A 23,238-nucleotide genomic window follows, 5' to 3' on the forward strand; every position below is an offset into this window, starting at 1 on the left:
CTATCTCAAGGACGGGGCTCTCTTTATGGTATCATAGGCAAGAAAATCAGGCTGCTTTGTCTGGATGTAGCACAGTGCCCCACATACACAGCACTCCAGTATATGCCCAGTGCTCCGGAGGGTCCAATCCTATCAGATACATTAATAGAAAGAATTTCACAAGGGGGTTTTAACTTACTATGACACCTTAAAAATGGATGTGATGAATAACATACCTATGAAGCTACCGGCTCCTGTCTCCTATGTTCAAATAGTCCAATTGTGGAGCAGCACAGCGAGTATTATGGATCAAGTCCAATGGTGGGGGCTCGCCTCCAAAAAACCCGATCCACCGGTTTGTAAGGTCAGATATAAAAAAAAAAATGCAATGAGGCAGCACTCCAGTAAGTATAAAGGTGATCTTTATTCACCCATGGCAATATAAGGTGCAACGTTTCAGCTCATCCATTGAGCCATTATCAAGCATACTGTAAGTATGCTTGAGTGATGCTGACGAGAGATGGGTGTGCACAGCAGCAGCAGACAGTGTGACAGATGAAAAAATTCAAAATGTCCCTTAATCTGTGTAGCCCCTATAGTATGGTATGTTAAGTGCCACATAACTGCAATCCCCAGTACAGATAATGGGTAACGATTTTGTCCAAAAATTCAAAGCTTAAATGGGTATTTCCACAAAGTCAAGATTCTTAAATTCTCTAATACAATGTTATTAACAAAAATACAGCATTTCACAGGTATAATTCCAACCTTTCTCTGGTGTCTACAATTTTGGTTGTCCCTGGATACGACCGTAAATCTTCTGACTCTGGTTTGATTCTTCTAATAAATAGCTTCTCTTGTCTGCATGGCTGCAGTGCTCTCTGCCTCCAGCCCCTCCCCCCTGTATTACAAGACCAGTGTGCACAGACTTACTTTACAAGTTACTGACAGATAAGAACTTTATAGCAGAGCTGACTGTGTATTTTATTGATTAGGTGAGTTAGCAGAGCTGAGTGTCATTGGGGCACATTTACTTACCCGGCCCATTCGCGATCCAGCGGCGCGTTCTCTGCACAGGATTCGGGTCCGGCTGGGATTTAAGATGGTAATTCCTCCGCCGTCCACCAGGTGGCGCTGCAGCGCCGAAAATAATCTTAACGCCCCGGAATGCACCATCCCATAGAAGGTGAAGGTGAGCGCTCCCCAAGCGACACATTTCGGTTTTTAAATGCGGCGGTTTTTCCGAATACGTCGGGTTTTCGTTAGGCCACGCCCCCCCGATTTCTGTCGCGCGCATGCCGGCCCCGATGCGCCACAATCCGATCGCGTGCGCCAAAAACCCGGGGCAATTCATGTACAAGCGGCGCAAATCGGAAATATTCGGGTAACACGTCGGGAAAACGCGAATCGGGCCCTTAGTAAATGACCCCCATTGTGTCTTATATCCATCTCATGACTCAAATCTGTCTCATGTCTTTTTCTATGTGTCAGATGCTAGATGAAGATTATCAGAAGATAAATAAAAGCACTAGATGGATCATGAAGTGTCTGCTTAGAGAGTCCCGCCCACACTTTGGAATCTTACACAGACCTGTCTAGGGAGTGATATGAACAAAACAGCAATAAAGCTAAATAAAATTGCAAAATAAGGGGTTAAAAAGTATCTTGATTGTGTAAACATCACTAAGGGATTAAGTGTTGAGAACGTTCATGGGAAAACCCCTTTAATAAAACTGAGATAGATCAAGGAGGATACTGACTCAGTTCACACTTTTGATTATTTGTATGGTCATATGTTAAGTTATTTCAGTTATTCTTCTATGTAATAATAACTAAATACCAGAAGTGCTGGATCCAAAACTGATCCCCCCAAGGGACACTATGGACTGTAATAGAATTTGTGAGGCCTTGCTCTTTACCAGACAAAATGATTGAACATGCTGGTCAATTTTCTTCAGCATTTTTGACAGAATCTCCACTGCTGATGGAAATGGAGCCTTAAAGGGGACCTACCACCACGATTCTACCTATAAAGGTAGAACGGGTGGTAGGTGGATGAATGTCATGAATGTCGGAGCTACGGCCGCGCACCCGTTGCCCTGCGTTCTGTGCATGCTCACGCGCCGAAGATTACCTGGTAGGCGGAGGAACGAGGCTACTGGGGCGTGGAGTAGCCGCGACTAGTAGCCTCATGTCCGGCTACTCCACGCCCCAGTAGCCGCTTAAAAAAATTAGCATATAAAGACATTAAAGTTTACAAAAGGATAGCCGGGGCATAAGGATTAGCCCAAAAAAGGCTATCCTTACGTCCCATTCATCCACCTACCACCCGATATACCTTTATAGGTAGAATCGTGGTGGTAGGTGCCCTTTAAAATGTGGCCTTTCTTGAACTGTGATGGACTGGGGAGGCTTTCTGTAGCAGGGCTGTATGTAAAAGATATGGAGAAAGAGATAGCAAGTCTCTGTTGTTTCAGGGAGATACTCTGACATATTACAGGTTGGGAAGGAATTTTTCCCTGCTTTGGGCAAGTGACATCAGCCGTGCAGGGTTTGTGCCTTCTTCTTGATCAAAGCGCTGTAATTTAATAGGTTGGACATGATAGACTAATGTCTTTTTCTAATCTTATTTACCATGATAAGAATGGGTAAATGTTGCCTGGAATAAATGTATCCCATATTTTAAGTGCATGTTGCATGTATACAACATACAGAATAATTGCATTGATGCACAAAAAGTTATGCAAAAAAAAAGTCAACATAAAATTCAATAATTAAAATGTCTTTTTCCATAGTCCCAGTCAGATGATGAAAATCTACCGTGTAATTTGGAGAAAGAAGACCATTCCTCACCAAGTCCTCCCTCAACCCCATCTGTTTGCTCCCCACCATCGTCCTCATCCTCTTCTGTACCTTCAGATGGAAAGAACATCTGCTCCAGTTGTGGTTTGGAGATCCTAGACAGATACCTGCTCAAGGTATATTATTTCTACATATAAAAATGTATGTTATACACTACTTAAAAACATAAAATACACTTATGAAGCCAAGTAAATTAAGGAATATAAGTATAATGGAAGATGGGGGTTCAATCTTGGTTCTTGGCAGCAAAATTGGCTGTACACGTTCTGCCTAAACAGAATCACTATGGCAAATGCACCAGAAAAAATCTTAGTCCAATATTAGTCCAAAATATTGGTTTAAAGTGATATGTGGTGTATGTTAGGAAAGTATGTGCCAAATCCTTCACATAGCTGGTGTCGCTGTTGATAGATTTGGCACATCTATCAGTTTTATCCAAGTTTGTATTATCTTTATTTCTACAACTTTTCTGCCTCCTGCACCTGAGAACAGAGAACATCCAGCATAACATGCTTAGATTATGTAACAAAGCCCTCAGTTTTTTGGGTGACTGAGATGACATATCCAGCCAACCAGCAATTATCATCCCTCCCTGGGACCCAACTCTCAATCGTCTTCTGCCTGTGGCCAGCTACTGCTTGGGTATATATTTTTGCCTCATACTAAGTAGTCGTAAGCTGAATTTAACATCCTGTCAGCAGGTTACTGACAGGTCTCCCATAACATTACACACACAATATAACTTAATGGGGGTCATTTACTAAGGGCCCGATTCGCGTTTTCCCGACGTGTTACCCGAATAGTTCCATTTTGCGCCGATTTTCCCTGAATTGCCCCGGGATTTTGGCGCACGTGATCGGATTTTGGCGCATCGGAGCTGGCATGCACACAACGGAAATCAGGGGGCGTGGTCGAACGTAAACCCGACGGATTCGGAAAAACCGCCGCATTTAAAACAAAAAATGTGTCGCGGAGCTTGCACTTACCTTCACTCAGCCCGGTTCGGTGTATTCCAGTGCGTTCCGGGGAACTTCAGCGCAGCAGCGCCACCTGGTGGACGTTGGAAGAACTGCCTTAATAAATCCCGGCCGGACCCGAATCCAGCGCAGAGAATGCGCCGCTGGATCGCGAATGGACCGGGTAGGTAAATCTGCCCCAATGTCTGATAGTGTTTCGTTCATTTATCTACGCCTAGATATTTTTGCTGACACATAGCAAACAGACAGCATCAGGGGTGGGACTACTCTCCTGCTGAGAGTGCAACAAAGTGTCCTTCACTAATGGAGGCATGATAGCCGCTGTTTACTGTGGATGCTGACACTGTCTGCTTGCTGCCCTGGCTTCAATACCTAACAGCGTCAGTATCTGAGGTCGGGCAATTGTCCTGCTGAGAGTGTGGCGCAAACGGTGGCCATCTTACCATTATTGAAGGCAGTTAGTAAGACAAAAAACTGCTAGTGGTGTATTAGGCCAATTTTTGATAAAAGGTTCCCTTTAATAGTGCATTTCCATGGCAACAGACTACAAACTAAAACTTTGCCTTCTTGGCAGCCATATTCTCTCCCAACTTCTTACTCATCTAGAGAATGTATGTTAGCGGATAGATCTATATGCCATACAGAATTTGAAGCCTGTTATGGATATGTCTGTACAGGAGTTGAACAAAAAACTGCAGCATTTTTCCGTTTTTTTTCCATCCTGTGAACCAGTTTTGTTTTAATTTAGACGTAATAGGGCAATCCAATCCTAATAGTTGTATTTAACCTTTGTGGTTGGGTCTCCTCCCCCCCTTGTGTATTGCATGTCTTTCAGTTGTTTTTTGGGAAGCACCAGACCACACAGAATCTCCATAGTAGAAACATATATTACAACTACTGTTGGAATTTTTATTAAATCTTGTCATAGCTATTACGTAAAAGTATTTTTGTAGCTTCCCTCACTGTATGGAAACTGTGTGGGGCATCATGGTATTGATAATTTTTTACCAACCATTTTGTGGTTCGGCTGCACTATTCTTCATGTGACAAATTTCTGCACTGAAGGGGGCGCTCCGGTCCACAGTCGCCTCCATACGCCAGATTTAACATGCAAGTCTGACAAAATTGTGCCCATGTTAAAGGTGCATCAAAAAATAGTGGTGCACTGTCAGAGCAGTGCAGAGGGCGTCACAATCATGAAGAACAGGGGCTAGAAATCCTGAATATGGCGCCCTCTACACACTACACAGGCAAACTGCATATAGTACAGGATACACAGTTTTTAGTAAATGTATCTCATAGAATCTTAACCATCAATATGGTGAATGGTCTGAACAGACAGGAGGTTGCACTGTAGGTAAACGGTGTCTTTCATGCTCTGAACTTCCATCAGTTAAGGGCAGCAAGAATGGAAATCTAGTTTTTCCTTTACAGTGCCTTGCAAAAGTAATCGGCCCCTTGAACTTTTCTACTCTTTACCACATTTCTGGCTTCAAACATAAAGATATAATATATAACAGGAGGTGGGACACGATTGTGAAGTGGAACAAAATTTATTGGATATTTTAACCCCTTACCGACATTTGACGTATTAGTACGTGACATGCCGGGTCCCGGTGCATGAAGAGGGCTCGCGGGCCGAGCCCTCTCCATAGCCGGTAAGTCTTTGCTGCATATTGCAGCAGAGGCTTACCGGTAACACCCGCGATCGGTGCCGGCGCCCATGCAGAGGATGAGGATCGGGACGTCATCGGGGAGAGGTGATCCGTAGCCATGGTAGCTTCGGGTCTCATGAAGACCCGAAGCTACTTCGGGTTAACCCATTCATTACAATGTGCTATGAGCACATTGTAATATAAGAGTAGTAAAATACACATATACTGCCATACTGTAGTATGGCATTATATGATAGGATCGTACAGACAACCTAGGGTTAAAGTACCCTAGGAGTCTGAAAAATAGTAAAAATAAAAAAAAGTTAAAAAAAAAAAATTATAATAAAAATTCAAATCACCCCCCCCTTTCCCTAGAAATTATATAAATATAAATAAACAGTAAAAATCATAAACACATTAGGTATTACTGCGTCCGAAAATGCCCAATCTATCAAAATATGATAACGTTTTTTCACTGCGTTTAACACCGTAACGGAAAATCACGCCCAAAGTCGAAAATGGCACTTTTTTGCCATTTAAAAAAAAAAAATTCTTTAAAAAGTGATCAAAAGGTTGTACAGTCCTAAAAATTATAACATTGTAAACGTCATCAAAATCCGCAAAAAACGGCACCACCCACACCCTATATAAATTTGTTATCCCCGTAATCGTACCGATCCAAAGAATAAAGTAAACATGTCATTTGGGGCGTACAGTGAAATCCGTAAAATCCAAGCCCACAAGAATACAGCACAAATGCGTTTTTTTACCAATTTCACTGCATTTGGAATTTTTTGCCCGCTTCCCAGTACACGGCATGGAATATAAAATACCACCATTTTGAAGTGTAATTTGTTACGCAGAAAATAAGCTGTCACACAGCTCTGTACATGGAAAAATAAAAAAGTTACAGATTTTTGAATGTGGGGAGTGAAAAATGAAAACGCAAAAACGAAAAAGGGCTGCGGCGGGAAGGGGTTAAACCCTTTCGGGTTTACTTCCGGACCCTTTACTTTCAGTGCAGAAAACTCCCTCCAGAAGTTCAGTGAGGATCTCTGATTGATCCAATGTTGTACTAAATGACTGATGATGATAAATATAATTTACCATGTGTAATCAAGTCCCCGCATAAATACACTTGCTCTGTGACAGTCTTAGGGTTCTGCATCATGAAGACCAAGGAACACACCAGGCAGGTCCGTGATGCTGTTATGGAGAAGTTTAAAGATTTCACAAACTTTAAACATCCCAAGAACCACTGGGCAAGCGATCAGATAGAAATGGAAGGAGTATCAGACCCCTGCAAATCTACCAAGACCCGGCCGTCCCTCTTAACTTTCATCTCAAGCAAGGAGAAGACTGATCGGAGATGCAGCCAAGAGAGCCATGACCACTCTGGATGACCTGCAGAGATCTACAGCTGGGGTGGGAGGGTCTGTCCGTAGGACAACAATTAGTTGCACACTGCACAAATCTTCCCTTTATGGAAGAGAGACAAGAAGAAGCCATTTCTCAAAGATATTAATAAAAATTCTCGTTTAAAGTTGGCCACAAGCCACCTGGGAGACACCAAAGGAAGGAGGGGCTCTGGTCAGATGAAACCAAAATTGAACTTTTTGGGCCACAATGCCAAATGATATGTTTGTCATAAAAGCAACACAGCTCATCACACTGAACACACCATCCCCACTGTCACACGTGGTGGGGGCAGCATCATGCTCTGGGCTTTTCTTCAGCAGGGACAGGGAAGATGGTTAAAATTGATGGGAAAATGGATGGAGCACAAGTACAAGACCATTCTGGAAGAAAACCTGTTGGAGTCTGCAAAAGACCTGACACTGGGAAGGAGGTTTATCTTCCAACAAGACAATGATCCCAAACATAAAGCAAAATCTACAATGAAAGGTTCTTAAATAAACGTATCCAATCAAGAACTGTTCATAAACGCTCTTCATCCAACCTCACCGAGCTCCAGCTGTTCTCCAAGGAAGAACGGACAAGAATTTCAGCCTCTCGATGTGCAAAACTGGTAGAGACATGATACCCCAAGCGACTGCAGCTGTAATCACAGCATAAGGTGGCGCTATAAAGTATTAACTTAACCCCTTAACAATCTGGCCCTTTTTTGTTTATTCATTTCCATTTTTCACTCCCCACCGTCAAAAATCTATAACTTTTTTTTACACATAATCACCATCATAGTGATGGTACTGAATATTCCATTGGCAAGCTGGAAAAAAATTCCTGAATGCAGTCAAAATGGTGAAAAAACGTGCCGTTTTCTTGTGGGCTTGGATTTTACGGCTTTCATTGTGCGACCCAAAGGACACGTCTATTAAATTCTTTGGGTCAGTACGATCATGGGGATACCAAAATTATATAGGTTTTCATACATTTGCAAGAATTAAAACCTCCTGTGCAAAAATGTTTTTTTTTTTTATTTTGCAATCTTCTGGCACTAATAACTTTTTCATACTTCTGTGTACGGAGCTGTGGTTAGTTTCATTTTATGTGACTCTTAATGATGTTTTCAATGCTACCATTTTTAGGACTGTACAACCTTTTGATCAATTTTTATAAAAAAATTTTTATGTTTCAAAATGGCAAAATAGTGCCATTTTCGACTTTGGACGCAGTGAAAAAACGTTATTATATTTTGATAGATGAAGCTTTTTTGGATGTGGTTATATCTAATGTGTTTATGATTTTTACTGTTTATTTATATTTATATCAGTTCTAGGGAAAGGGGGGTGATTTGAATTTTTTGTTTTTTTATTATAATCTTTTTTTAACTTTTTTTAACTTTTACTTTCACAATTTTCGGATAACCCTAGGTTGTCTGATCGATCCTACCATAAATGAGGGTGATTTTCCCCCTCATTCATTAAAATGTGCAAATCGCTCATTGTAATGAATGGGTTAAAACAAGACAGCCTCGGGTCCCGAGGCTGTCATGGCTACCAAATGGCTCATGATAGCACCGATCGCGGGTGTTACCGGTAAGTTTTTGTTGCAATATGCAGCAAAGACTTAACGGCTATGGATAGGGCTCAGCCCGTGAGCCCTCTCCATGAACCTGGACCCGACTGGGAGGGGTTAAGGGGCCCGAATAATAATGAACGCCCAACTTTTCAGTTTATTCAGTTTTTACAAAAGTTTATAATGTCCAATAAATTGTGTTCCGATTCACAATTGTGTCCCACTTGTAGGTTGTTCACCAAAAAAAATTACAATTATACTTTTATGTTTGAAATCTGAAAATAGGTAGAAAAGTTCAAGGGGGCCGAAAACACAGGCAGTCCAACAGCTCCTATTGTATGCTATTTTTTCTTTTCTTTCTTTTTTTTAATTTTTGTTATTGTATATTATTTTTTTCTTGTACTTTTGATCATGCAAAATCAAAAACATTTTGGACCCTCTCACTACACATGTGACTCATGTTATGATTTTTTTCTGATAATTGCTGCTAAAGAGGAAACAGAGAGAGGGTAAAACAGGCATGATGAAATGACAGGCGACCTTCAACCCCTTATGGTGACTGGCAGTCACTTAAAAGGAATATATCCTCTCAATACAAGTAGTGTTTATTTTCCATTACTGGTCACAACCCATATGGACATAGTTAAACCAGTATAACACTCATACAACACAAAATGTTCTGCCTACATCAAAAATTATAATTCTGTTTTTGTCTCAAAAAAATTCCTTGAAATAGTGGCTTCCAATTCCAAAAATTATTATTATAAATTTATTGTTCAGATGAATATAAGCATCTATAAAATATGTCTTATTAATTTAATTGTATCTTGTCCTTCTCTGCCTTCTACAAGGCTATGGAAAGCAGAAAGGAGAGCAGCTGGAAATGTAATTTCTAGTAGATTATTGAAATATTACGGTTCAGAGAAAGGTAATAAATCGCTTCCTGCTCCTTCATTCTCTCCTCCCCTACTCAAAGACTTCTTTGTGTGAAACTAGTGTATTGCGGAGTGAGCAGCTTGGATGGACTGGACAGACAAGGACAGTTAGCACTTAGACTGAATCCTCTTCCCAGCTATCCCTACCTAATTTTGTCCAGTCTACCCTAAGTGGTAGGTGACAACTGGTTGATGTTCCCTTTCTGTGCCAAAGTTCAAACATGGAGACAAAGACAAATGATTCACACTCGTTTTTATCACATGTAGGGAATGTGATTAGACCATAGCATGTAAGTATTTCATTGGCAATACTCTGACTAAGCATTGCTAAGGAGAATCAGTACTCCGGAAATACACACTGAGGATGGAGAGCTACTGTATGGAGAGATTGCGTTCTCTACCTCTTCTCTTTTTGTACATGCCAACCACCAGTATTTGATTTATTAAAAAAAAAAACTACCTAATACACTATTATTACGCTGTCAGTGCTAATCGCTAACAGCCCTTCTCCCCTCTGCCTTCAAACACATGATGGACAACTCAGTAGCCTTAAGAAGACAGAAGAGAACATTCTAGTTCTAGTGATTCCAATGTAAAAGGTAAATTATTTTTATTAAATAAATAATATACAGGTAAGCATCATGGACAGAAAGAGATGAGGCAGCTCTCCATCCCGTGTGTACAGAGCACCTTGAGTACTGATTGTTCCTGGAAATGCTCAGTCGAATTAAAGTCCAATCAAATGAAGCAGAATTCATTAATTCAAGAACACTTCTAATGCCATTGACTACACACTGGGGCTTATTTACTAAGGGTCATGGCCGCACTTTTGTCGGACTTTCAGACGTTTTTGTGTTTTGCTCGGCTGTGACAGGTATTTAACAGGGGATTGTGTCGCATACGATCAGTTTTTGGCGCAGCTGCGCCGCCTTTCATGCATCAGAAATTGGGGGTTTTTTTTCCGATGGCCACGCCCCCGATTTCCGTCGCATGCATGCCGGTGCCGAAGCGGCACAATCCGATCGCGTGATTCTGGGGCAATTTGCTGCAAATCAGAAAAATTCGGGAAACCCGGCGAAAACAATCGATTCGGGCCCCCAATATCTTCCTCCATACTAGATCCATTGTAAAATGTGCTCCCTGCTGAGGTCCTATGCGGAGGAACATTCTCCGTACGCTGTCCTTCTCTCGTATAAACATGTCAGATTGTCTCGTAGCGACTGGTAGAATTATAGAATAGAAAAACATTGCAGGTAAAACTTCTTTTCATCTTTGTTCATGTTAAAGGATGACCCCTAAGATTAGCCCTGGGATGGAGATGTCCCATGACAATTTACTGGGTTAGCGCTGCCATGTTTACATAGGGTATACACATAATGACTCCCTCCATACTCTGACAGATGTGGCTTGTTAATGTAAACACACTCCAATGTGTCAAGTCTTTACTTACAACCACAACCTTCCATATAGCAGAGCTGGCTCTGTAGTGTCCTTTATGTGAACTAGTGGCCATAAGTTAGTATAGATTTCAAAATGACTGATATATTATAATAATATTGTACTTTAAAGAAGGAGAAATCTTAGCATTTTATCCACATTGCAGAAGATTGCATTAGATGAGATGTGACTTTAAAGGGACTCGGGCACCAGATTTTACTCCATGAAACTACTGGCCCCCTCTGGTTTTGAAATGTTCTTTCTAGAATTTGCCTATAAAAATTCAGCTTCAATGGCATGTGAAAATGAGCAGAGAAGAGTCATGTATCACTTGAGATGAATCACTTTTAGAGGCTGAAGACCACTTCATACTAAGCTATCTTCAGTTTCTCGAAAAAAAAGTGGTTGGCGTCATATTAAATTTAAAAATATGATGTTTTATATAACAGCCTTTTCTTCTAAACTTGACTCATCTCAATACTCATCTCAATACATGACTCTAATTTTCACATGAGTTTAGTGAGATATTTTTATAGGTGAATAGATGAGATTTCATATATATATCAGAGAATGTGTGTGTACAGAGTAATAACAATATTTCTGGAGATAATGGGGAAGATTTATCATAAGTTTCTGAAGTAAAATTGTTCCAGTTGCCCATGGAAACCAATCAGAGCTCAACTTTAATTTTATAAATGGCTGTGGGGAAATGGAAGCTGAGCTCTGATTGGTTCTGTGTTTATTTCCAGTTCTATTTGCAGATGAGCAACTATCACTTGTTACTCCCTCTCCTCTGAGTTTTATGTAATCTGACATAGCAGGAAACTTCTGTTGGTCTTGTTAGCAAGTCAGAATTCAGCATCAAATTTAGAGTTAATTTGTTAGGAAAGAAGGCAGCATGATAAGAGCCTAGAGAAACAAGTGCAACATCCCACACCGGGGCCTAGCCTTTTCTGGGGCCTGGAGGAAGCCGGGGCCCAGAATACCGGAGTGGCTGGCGGTTGCGGCCTAGGCACACTGATGTCACGGTGCTTGGTATGGGGACCGGAGGGCTCTCCTACAGCCTGGCAGGTCTCCAGCAGGTGGTGTTGGCAAGAAAAATGGAGGGAGAGGCTGATGTACTGGTTTTCCCTGGGCCAACATAATATATGTCCCTGGGTGATTAATGGGGAGCCCTTGGTGGTACAGCCTTATCCAGGGAACAGACGGAGGAAACGTTGTGCAAAATAACTCACGGTTGTTTATTAGAATAACTGCAGGCAAATGACCAAACGATCTCGGTATAGATTCCGGATTACTGGAGTGGTCATGGAGAGTGGTCCTCAGGGATTGGTTCACCAGCCTGGTAGCAGGGTAGCAGATGCAGGCTGGGATGGAGCTGTGTCCAGTTGTGGAAGCTGCAGCTCTTGTGCTGGGTGTAGCTGAGTGGTAGTGCTGGAGGTGCACAGACACTGTTTCTCTCCTCTGTGACAGGATGTGCTCTATAGTGAGGGCTGAGGCCTAAGAAGCCTGTGGTAAGAGCATGTGCTCTAAGATCTCTCCGAAAAGACTTGGGGCCTAATAGAACTAGCCCCTTCCTGTCCAGGGGTTTTGTTATCCTGGTCAGGTGGTGGCTCCAGTGTACATGGTGCAATACAATTGGTAGACAGAATCATATCTACTTAACCCTTGCCTGTTCAGGCAGAATCTACAGCTGCTATTACCTGAGACTTACTGCATTCCCTCTTTATGAGTTGATCAGACTCACTAGATGGGTTCTAACAGGTTGAGGGCCTTATTCACAACTACTCCTCTGCCCATGTCTTGGCAGGGGTGTTGCACAAGAATAAGGGTACATGCACATGAATGTGTACTCTACGGTCGGGTGGGCACAGGTCACTGCTGTGGAGAGGAGGAGGGATGAGCTGACCCCCTATGAGCAGACCGCTCCTTTAAAATACCAATTTTTTGTGCTAAATTAGGTTGTCATTTCTATGAGATGTTCTATATTAAACAAATAAATATACATTATTCTTTTTTCTACGTACAATCTGTAATTCTGATGATTGTTCCTTGCAGGTGAATAACTTAATATGGCACGTCAGATGTCTGGAGTGTTCAGTGTGTCGGACGTCTCTGAGGCAACACAATAGCTGCTATATCAAAAACAAGGAGATATTCTGTAAAATGGATTATTTCAGGTAAGACCTGGACCGGGAATGAAGTTCCCCATTGACTATAGACATTGCAGTGTGCATGATAGATATGCTGTAAATGCCTGTACTGAAAATGTGACTGGACCTCAATGGACCACATTGTGTATTGTACTGTATTACGTTTTTGTTGTACAGTGATTTTATACTACCATCTGGGGCGTAACTGGGAGAGGCTGGGCCCCAGTGCAGACTTTTGAATGGGGGCCCCTTCCCCTTAAAAAATATACATATCTGTACGCTCAAATAGATTTATATCATCAAACACATTGATACACACATTTATACACTGATATATACAGTACATACACATGTTATGCGCACATACAGTATATAGACATCAAATACACACATATAGTATAAATACATCATATTATTACACATACAGTGTATACACACCATATATGCATATGTACACAGTATTAACATACATACAGCATATACACACAATATACACAGTTCCATATACACAGTGTATAATGGTGCAACCATCTTTTAGTGTGACAGTTCTTATGGCTGGGCCCCCTGACACTGTGGGCCCCATAGCAGCTGCTATGGCTGCTATCCCTCTAGTTACTCCCCTGACTACCGTATATTATTTATGAATATAATTGCTGTTACTAAAGGGGTAAAATATTTTTTTTATTACATGATATTAATTGTATGTTTCATGTAGACTTCAGTTTTGGTATTAGAGAATGATTCAGTTGATGTTATGGTTATGACTCAAATTGTATCTTTACATTTCATATTCACTTTAAATCCACTTCTTTCTTTGGCTCAAACTATTGCATGGAAACTTCCTAAAAACGTTGCCATAAATTCAGGTCACGCCTCTTTCAGTAGATGGTAAATCAAAAATTAGAGTTTTAACTTAAAGGGATGTTCTCATTTCAGCAAATACGGTAAATGTTTTTGTTTGTAGGATGAAAAGTTGGACAATTTTCCAATATACTTTTATAAATTCTTCACTGTTTTCTAGATCTCTGCTTGCTGTCCTTCAACCGGAATCTGTGTCACCTGTGTGACATCACATGACCAGAGATATACTGGGCCGTGCCCCTGTGTGACATCACATGACCAGGGATAAAACGGCCTGTGCACCTGTGTGACATCACATGACCAGAGATATAACAACCTATGCACCTGTGTGACATCACATGACCAGAGATATACTGTGTGACATCATATGACCAGGAACATATTCTATCCACAGGAAGTAACCAGTGACACTTTCTATAAGGTGACAGCAAGCAGAGATCTAGAAAACCCTGAGGGATTGATATGAAATTATAGAGGAAAAATGTAGAACTTTTCATCATACAAACAAAAACATTTATCTGCAGAAACAAGACAACCCCTGGTCGTTATTTGTTTCTATTGTATTGGTGACAGGAGACATATTGGTGACATACTGGATTCTAAATATTTTGGATTTACCTTTGTCCTAATTGGTTTTAAAACATACTTTTTACTATTCACCTGATCTCTAGGACCAGACAATAACATATCTCACATACGGTTATGTTGTCAAGCAGCTTTGCTTCTTCTAGATCATGTTTCTTTTATGACCCAATGTTGTGGCCTCATCTAGAAAATCAACATAGTGAAATTTACATTGGATGTATAAAGTCAAGAGAGAGGCGGAGAGTTCAGCACTGAAGTCAAGCTCTATCCTCTTATGAATATACCTTTATTCATAATTGACAATCCTACATCCAGGGACATCACTAACTGGGTCTCCTGAAGTTGCGTGCATGATGTCATACACAACAAAGGGAGTTTTCTGAGGTAAGAGAGCTTGACTTTAGTGTTAAACTCTCCACCTCCGTGACTTTATACAGCCATGTTACATCTCAGTTCAAAGATGATTTTATTGATGATGCTGTGAAAGACACATGATCTGGAAGTTGTTAATTTGCTTTATAACAAATGGATAGTGGTTTATTTGGTCAATTTCTACAGGCTCTTATACAGACAATTAACAGGTTCCCTTTAAACATGCTCACTGCTGCTGCATTCAGTTAAAATTGTCTACCAAGTGTCAGATCCCCTTTAGCTTCATAAATGAAAGAGGATACAAGAAGTTTAAAATTAATCCATTATAGTACCATATTTTTGGGACTATAAGGCGCACTGCATTATAGGGCGCACCTGATTAGGATGAATGACCAGCAGGTGGCAGACCTGTGCACAGTTCAAGGCAGCTGTTGTCTGTAAGTACGGTTCATATATAAGGCGCACTGGACTATAAGGGGCACCTTTGATTTCTGAGGAAATCATAGGATTTTTTGTGCACCTTATAGCCCAAAAAATACGGTATTGATAAAATATTTAGCTTTATCACACAACATTTACATTTTTATGGATACAAGCTGTGGTCTACATGAGCATTTGTTCAACCTCTAAAATATGACATCAATGGTAGTCATTAAGACTTTAACACTACATGACATAATATCCAGTGCATGGTGAGAATACCTCCAGGACTCACCTACTTTTTCCACTGACGACATCTGGAACATATTATCCACTAGAAGCTGGAGAGACACATGCCTAGCTGTGATCCCTAAGTCTAAAGTCAACCTGATAAGCCTTGTCCTGCCATAGTCTAGACACCATTCATACCTGGAAGGTTTTGACTCAAGCTACTTCCACTAAAGGCTCCTATAATGAAGGCCAATCTGGCAATGAGTTCTGACAGGGGGGGCAGGGACTTTCATGTTTATCCTTTTAATTTAGTCTTCGACTCTGAAGATGAGGTCAGGAAACGTTATGAATCTGGGTGTTGTGACCACTTAAGATAATTTATAACCTCTTTCTCTATGTACGTAACCTTTAACCTTTAGGATAATATTATTTATTCTACTAACAAGTCGTGTTTTCACCTTGTATGGGTTAGATATTCACTTAGATCTGGAGGGGGATATGGTGCGGGCACAATTTCAGGACTGTCATTTTGCATTTAACTGAATATTTATGTTGTTTCTTGTAATGTTTCTGATCTACCCAAAAATAATCTAGTATTTTTCCATTTATGAGTATTTTTGCTGCATTTATGAGACTATGGGGTATAACAAATAAAGTGTGACCTTATCCTGGGTGTCTAGGGACTGTACAGCTTCATGTGGTGGTGCCCAATGGGACTCAAACTTCTCTCCATCACATAATAAGACCCCAATATTTTACAATTAATATTAGTGGCCTCTGTGTATGCCCTTGTAGGGTCCACTGCAAATCTATTGTTTATAATATGTGACTATTTTCTATATTGTGAATTATAACTCAATACGTTTTTGATGGCATTAAGGAGTACATGCTGTAACACTTTAAACCTTTCCCCATGCTGCGCTTCTTCGTTTTTGTGTTTCACGCCTTTAAAAAGCTAAATCTTTTTATATCACATCATACAGAGCTGTAAGATTTGATACTCCATGCTGTGTACCACACACTGCTGGCAGGCAGCCAGGTAATGTGAAATAAACTTATATAAAGTATTGGAATGATTCAGAATGCTGACAAAGGCATTTTTAAAATCCTTATAGCATCGGCTATTGGAACCTGTCACCAGCTAAAAATTACGTTCCTGGCGACAGGTTCATTACCGGTGATAGCACCGTGACATACTATTCCAAATAAATATTTATTGCTAAATATTTTATTTTCTCTGGGTTTTACATGGTTAATACACAATGGGGGAGATTAACTTACCCGGTCCCGCTGAGTTCACCTAAAGTGCATTGTCTAACAATAATGCACTGTATCGATATTTACTAAGATCGTGCGCCCAATATTCTGCATGTGTCGCTTCCCCGCTAAGGTCCGTCGGAGTTCACCTTCTTCTTCCTGGTGTATGTAAGTGCTTGATCTTGCGACACAATTTGAATCTTAAATCCAGCGCTCAGTCTGAATCAGTCGCATCTTCTGACGCCCCCCCCCCCCGATCTCTGTCGCATGAAAGCCAGCGCAGCTGCGCCACAATCCGATCATGTGTGATGCAATCCCCTGGTAAATACCTATCACAGCCGCGCAATCCCCGAAAACGTCGGAAAATCCGAGGAGAGTGCAGCCACCCCCCCTTAGTAATTAAGCCCCATTATTGTATTAGAACTTTGGTTAAAGAATTGTAAATTGGACACTCAAAAATGAGGCGACTTTTATAGAAGAGGTAAATGTTGTTGACAAAGCAGCAAGATATTTTTTCATTGTGTCGCATCACGTAATCCTGTCTTAATATTGTAAGCTTGTGGCTGGATTCTGAAAGCAAAGTCTTTACCAAGCATGTTCTGTACTATAACCGACAATGGTCGCCTAGTTATGACTATTCTTCTAAGAGACAGACTTCCATGAAATTTAACGAATCTTACATCCATGAGGCTGAAGTGTTTACTGGCATAAGTCAATGTAACAATAGGAATAGATAGTTTTTGTTGGTGTAGGAATCTCCATGGGATATACTTTGTGGAAGCTCTGAATGTAATTGGTTAGTAAAATAGGTTTATAGTACTTATTTACCTGAATATGCAGTGATTTTAAGAGTGACTTTAATAGGAGAGTCAATAGGGAACCAGAATATTGTGCCTAAAACTTAATATTATTACCAAAAAGGCAGAACTAATCCAATGTCCTCCAATGTCCTCCAATGTTCCAATTAATTTGAAAGGACTTATTCAGTGCTGTTCACACATTGCTGCTTTTTGGTAAAATGCATAGTGAGAAAAAGTATTGGCTTCCTTAACACATCATTCTCATACATTTTTTTTCATTTTTCACAAATTATATCATCTTATCATGTAGTACAACTTTAGCTATCACTTTCAACGGATACTATACAATGGTACTTTATTGATCCTTTGGAGGGAAATTCTTTTGTACAAAGTGTCCTGGCAATTGTTACACACAGTTTGAGAGAGTCTTAACGTTACAGTTCCATACATACACTATGAGAGGCACGTTCAGGTGCATATAGACATAGTTACAGGACATTGCAGGCTTGACATGACAACATTACACTTCATTTACTAATGAAATACATTATTAAGAATATCAAATAGACACAGGCTACATAGACTTGCATAAGGGTTACTACAATAGGGTTCTGGTGCGGCACTAATCGTAATTTTGGTAAAACAGTGGTGTGCTGCTGTGGGTTTGACAGAAGAGACCCTTCCTGTAGCTGCACATTTACCAAGTACCAGCACTAAATCTGCCTGATGCTGGCTACCACTGGACCTTGGCACAACGTTCCTCCTGAGTTTCAGTAAGGCACTGGTTGTGATCACTTACATTTCAGGTTCCCTGATGAAGCCGTAACTGGTGTTCTTGGCAGCCAGGTTTTGGCACTCAGTTGCACCCAGTTGTGCAACATGGAGCTCCTGCTCCTGCTGATCCACTTAGTGTTGGAGGGGGATGATAGGGTGAGAGTGCCAAGTTGGTGTACCAGGTCGGGGGGATGGGTAGGGGGTAAAAGCTGAAACTGATGCCAGATAAAGGGGTGCCATCTTGACCTTGACAGTGCATTTCCTAAGTGCATCTGGAAGTCCACAAGACTGAGAGTAGGTAGGCAATGGAGGACAGTGGTAATGGTGTTACTTTACTTTTCAGATAAGCATAAGATTAGTGATTAGTAATTTTAGTTAGACAAGTACTTACCGAAACAGTCCTTTATTCACTTCTGGTTCAATTCTGTTACAATTCAGTTTGTGCACTTAAGAGTTGCACTTTGGAAAATGCAATGCAAGACTACTGTATGGGAAGACCCATGGTCAGCAATTTATGCACCCAGGACACATTAGTCATAGCTACCAGGTGTTAACAAGAGGGCAGAGAAAAGGCAGAAAATGGGTCAGGGAGTCTCTTAAACAGCAGTGAATTAGTTATGCAGGAACACATACCAATAGACAAGAAAGTTACAGATAAAAAAAACTATTGTTTGAGATGGATGGGCCTTCTGGTACTGAAGTTAAGCACACATAACTGAGGCTGAGAGAAATGTATGAAGGTATGATCAGGTGAAAGAGATGGTATAAGATGACAATGAAGAAGATGATGATGGAGTGTAAGGTCGTATTCTATAATGCTACATTTTGGTATAATTCCGTCTGTGCACTTAAGAGTTGTACTTAGGAAGATGCACTGAAAGACCCATCATTACCTATGTGCTTCAGTTTCTTTGCTATCCTTCTCAGTTTAGAATGTTACAGCAGTTTTTGTCATCCCCGGTATCTGTTGATTATCTTTGTGAATCCTAAATTTATTTACATAACTGCTATAAGGGAGGGGCTGCCATTCCTTGCTCACTTTGTTAAAAAGTAGAGGTCAGGTGATGCTGCTCTGTGTAGCAGTGTAACAGTCCATTAGTCCCTCTATCCCAAACTGTGTTTCTTCATAACTTTCTGTTTTTCTCTGGACCTAATTCTTTATCAAAGTCTATTTAATTCCCCCCCCCCCATTCTCTTGACAGTATTTAAAAAGAGGGGAAGCTGTTAACCCTTACTTGTCACATAGCACAGACTTCACATTTCATGTATCTATTTCACTGCTGTGTAATAATAATTATTCCATGCACCATACTCCTCCATGTAATGAAAGCTGCCAGGCTCGTGACTCTATAGATCCTATATGTACAGAATATTCACAGCTGGATTTACTTGTTGGAATCTCATTGGATTTGCTGCTAACTTACCTCAAGGGAGAACACAAGTTTTCATGGGAACTATGGGCATAAAGTAATTGATTCAACTCAGGGCAGAGACCGAAAACGGTTAGACTCCACCTACTCCTTTACTGCTGAGGAAGATGTCTGACAAGTAGATTTAGAAGAAAAAATGCCATATGGGAATTGTTCAGTTTGTTTCGAAGGGGGAATTATGTATGACAATTTGGTAAAAATCATAATGAACCCGGAGTTATTCTTTAGATAGTACATGGTGGAGCAGGGTCAGCTTTGGGGGAAAAGTATATAGAGTAACTGTCATTTAAGATCATTTTAAATAATTTGTGTGGGGGGGGGGGTTTGTGAACATTTTATATAATATCGTTTATTAAGAAATTCTGTATAGTTTTAAAAGAGAATGCAAAGTGCCCCTTAGTAACGGATTTACTTCTCTGTTGTCAAGGTTAATCTGTGTACCAGGCTGAAGATGGCATTCTCTCTTTTGTTAGAAGCAGTTTTTAATTGATACCTTGTGAAGGAACCTTAGGCAGCCATCTTTGTTGCTAGTATTTATCTGAGATCTGCCATTTTGCCCACAATGCAAGTGGTTTCTGCTCATTGCCAATCTATGTGGATCTATACCAAAACAATAGTGTAGGTGACTGGTCTTTATCAGAGGAACAGGTGACATATGCATTTTTTATAAATTTACTCCACTCTTATATATAATGAATGCAAACCACAGTTTATGATTGGATAAAAACATAAATCAGAACAAATAATAATCCCACAAAATCTTACTCAAAGAAATTGCAACATATTGAAACGATTGACATGAAATAAAATGAAGGAATTTTCCTGAAATCAGGCTGCGCTCCCAGATGTTGGTGATGAGCTGCACAACACACAAATGCTTTTGTTAGCCATGGAAATGAATCCGCTCCAATCAAGGAGAGCGTGTAACCATATCCTGCTGGCATGTGTGCCGATGTTTAGGGTTAGAGATGCTTATTGTAACCTGCTGCTGGGGCAGGGCAATTCACTAATCAGTGCCCAGAGCTGCAGCACAGCCACGTGTGGTCAGAGAGATGAGAGATTTCCTGTGGAAATCACAGGTCTTTGAGCTTCTAGTTTATTAAAACCCACACAGACAAACAATGACATCACAAAATTATACCCATCGCAAAAAAATCAGAACAATGCAATGTAAAAAATGTATATGTCTGTGGATGTACAGTAGACATAGTAATAATACGGCCCTTAAGGGGTATTTGGATAATCCCCTACCCTGCGGATAGGGGATTATCAGCTGATTTGTGAGGATAAGATATATGGATCACCAGTGACTACCAGAGCTTAGGGTCTGCCGTACCCCTGTTCATTCACTTATATGGACGATGAGTCTGCTCAGCTCCTCGTGCTCTATAACATGCTGCCTACACATAGAACACTATGGGGCACATTTACCAAGGTCCTGTGGCCGCACATTTGTCAGATAGACCGACGATTTCAGATCCGCAACGCATTTAGCAGAGGATTTTGACGCATGTGATCGGATTTTGGCGCATCGGCACCGGCTTTCATGCGTCACAAAGCGGGGGGCGTGAAGTTGGACGATCCGACTGATTCGGACTAAGCATGGGATTTAGCATTTAAATTGTGTCGCAAGCCATGCACTTACATGCACCAGGAAGAAGAAGGTGAACTCCGGCGGACCTGAGCGGACCTGAGCGGGGAGTGATATATGCAGGACATGAATCGCGGCAAAGTGCAGGATTGTCGGATTGTCCGGATTGGAGATCGCGGCTAGGACGGGTATGTAAATGTGCCCCTATGTGCAATCTGCTCAGCACAATCTGCTCTATAACAGTCTGATTGGTAATAGGACATTTGTACAATCTGCACAGCTGCTTCTGTTCTATAACATGGATGCTATTTACCAGGTTCTCATCTTTTCCTGATCTATAACATGAATGCTGCAGATAGGACACCATATAATCTGCTCAACTCCTGCTCTGTAATAATCTGCCTGCAAATAGGACACTGTGGACAATCTGCCCAGCCTCTTCTGCTCTATAACATGCTGCCTGCTGATAGGACCCAGTTCTCCCTGATCCATAACACACTGCCTAAATATAGGACGCTGTGTACAATCTGCTCAGCCCCTCCTGCTCTATAACATGCTTCCTGCAGATAGGACACTATGAACAATCTGCTCAGCCCCTCCTGCTCTATAATATCCTGCCTGCAAATATCTTCTGCTCTATAACATGCTGCCTGCTGATAGGACCCAGTTCTCTCTGATCCATAACACACTGCCTAAATATAGGACGCTGTGTACAATCTGCTCAGCCCCTCCTGCTCTATAACATGCTTCCTGCAGATAGGACACTATGTACAATCTGCTCAGCCCCTCCTGCTCTATAATATCCTGCCTGCAAATATCTTCTGCTCTATAACATGCTGCCTGCTGATAGGACCCAGTTCTCCCTAATCCATAACACACTGCCTAAATATAGGACGCTGTGTACAATCTGCTCAGCTCCTCCTGCTCTATAACATGCTTCCTGCAGATAGGACACTATGTACAATCTGCTCAGCTCTCCTGCCTCCTCCAGCTTCGCCCTACCAATAGCTCTTGCCATTTTCTTGTGAGAAGTCAAAATTGTGTAAATTTTCAAAACAAATATATTGTACAACATCATTTGCAAATTGTTCTATTCCAAACACACTGGCAAGAAATAAATAATAATTTCCCACTTTATCATTTATATTGTGCTATAAGTTTAATATGATTTTATGTCATCGCATCCAGTACATCCAGATTTCTTATAATTTTTTTTTTGTTTTGGTTATTATTTTTGTGCCAAGAATTTCCAAAGCTCTTCATATTCTGTTGATTTAAATGTATACATATATAGTCCTGCACTAAACACAGGCACAAAGTTTGGCCGACAGTCAATCCAAGACAACAAGAACATCAATCATCACAACCAGAACAGCTTCATACTCTTTGTCCAGTTCATACGTTAAGTGCTCCAGTCTCATTAAAGGAAATCTACCATCAAAATCCATCATGCTAAACCAGGGACACTTACTAATAGATCCAGGCACCGTAACTGTGGTAATCTTCTTATATTTGTTATAAAATGATGCTAATAAGCCAGAGGTGCTATGGAGGCGTTAACAGAGCCCCTCTGTGCTGTAGCATCACAGCCTGTTACACTGTCTTACCCTGCTCCCTTAGAAATTCCCTCCTCCCACTCTCTGATGTAATCTCAAACAGTGGGAAGAGCAAGTGCACAGTGTAACAGCCTGTAAAGATACAGCATGGAGAGGCTCTGGAGCTCCAGAGCCCCTTTGGTCTCATTAGCATAATGTTAAAAGTTGAGAAGGAAGGAGGCCATGGGCAACAAATATAAGAAGATTACCACAATCAGGGCCGATTCTAGCATATTTGCTGCCTGAGGCGAATATTAAAATGCTGCCCCCCCCCCCCCGCTCCCTGTTCAGTAAATACTGAAAACTTTACTAACAATTAACATCCCTACAGACAGCTCCCTGACA

The 23,238-nt window shown here is 41.0% G+C and overlaps 1 protein-coding gene across 6 annotated transcripts in view; it reads left to right on the forward strand.

Annotated features, from left to right (window-relative positions):
• LHX6 (LIM homeobox 6) overlaps nt 1-23,238 on the forward strand; it is a 113,103-nt gene that overhangs the window by 49,718 nt on the left and 40,147 nt on the right. For all 6 annotated transcript variants that reach the window (XM_072123318.1, XM_072123313.1, XM_072123314.1 and 3 more), the window contains 2 exons: nt 2,775-2,957; nt 12,883-13,004. In XM_072123318.1, the coding sequence (XP_071979419.1) occupies nt 2,775-2,957; nt 12,883-13,004 (305 nt within the window). The remainder of the gene's footprint in view (nt 1-2,774; nt 2,958-12,882; nt 13,005-23,238) is intronic.

Source organism: Engystomops pustulosus, chromosome 9 (assembly GCF_040894005.1).
Source record: "Engystomops pustulosus chromosome 9, aEngPut4.maternal, whole genome shotgun sequence".
Taxonomy (NCBI): domain Eukaryota; kingdom Metazoa; phylum Chordata; class Amphibia; order Anura; family Leptodactylidae; genus Engystomops; species Engystomops pustulosus.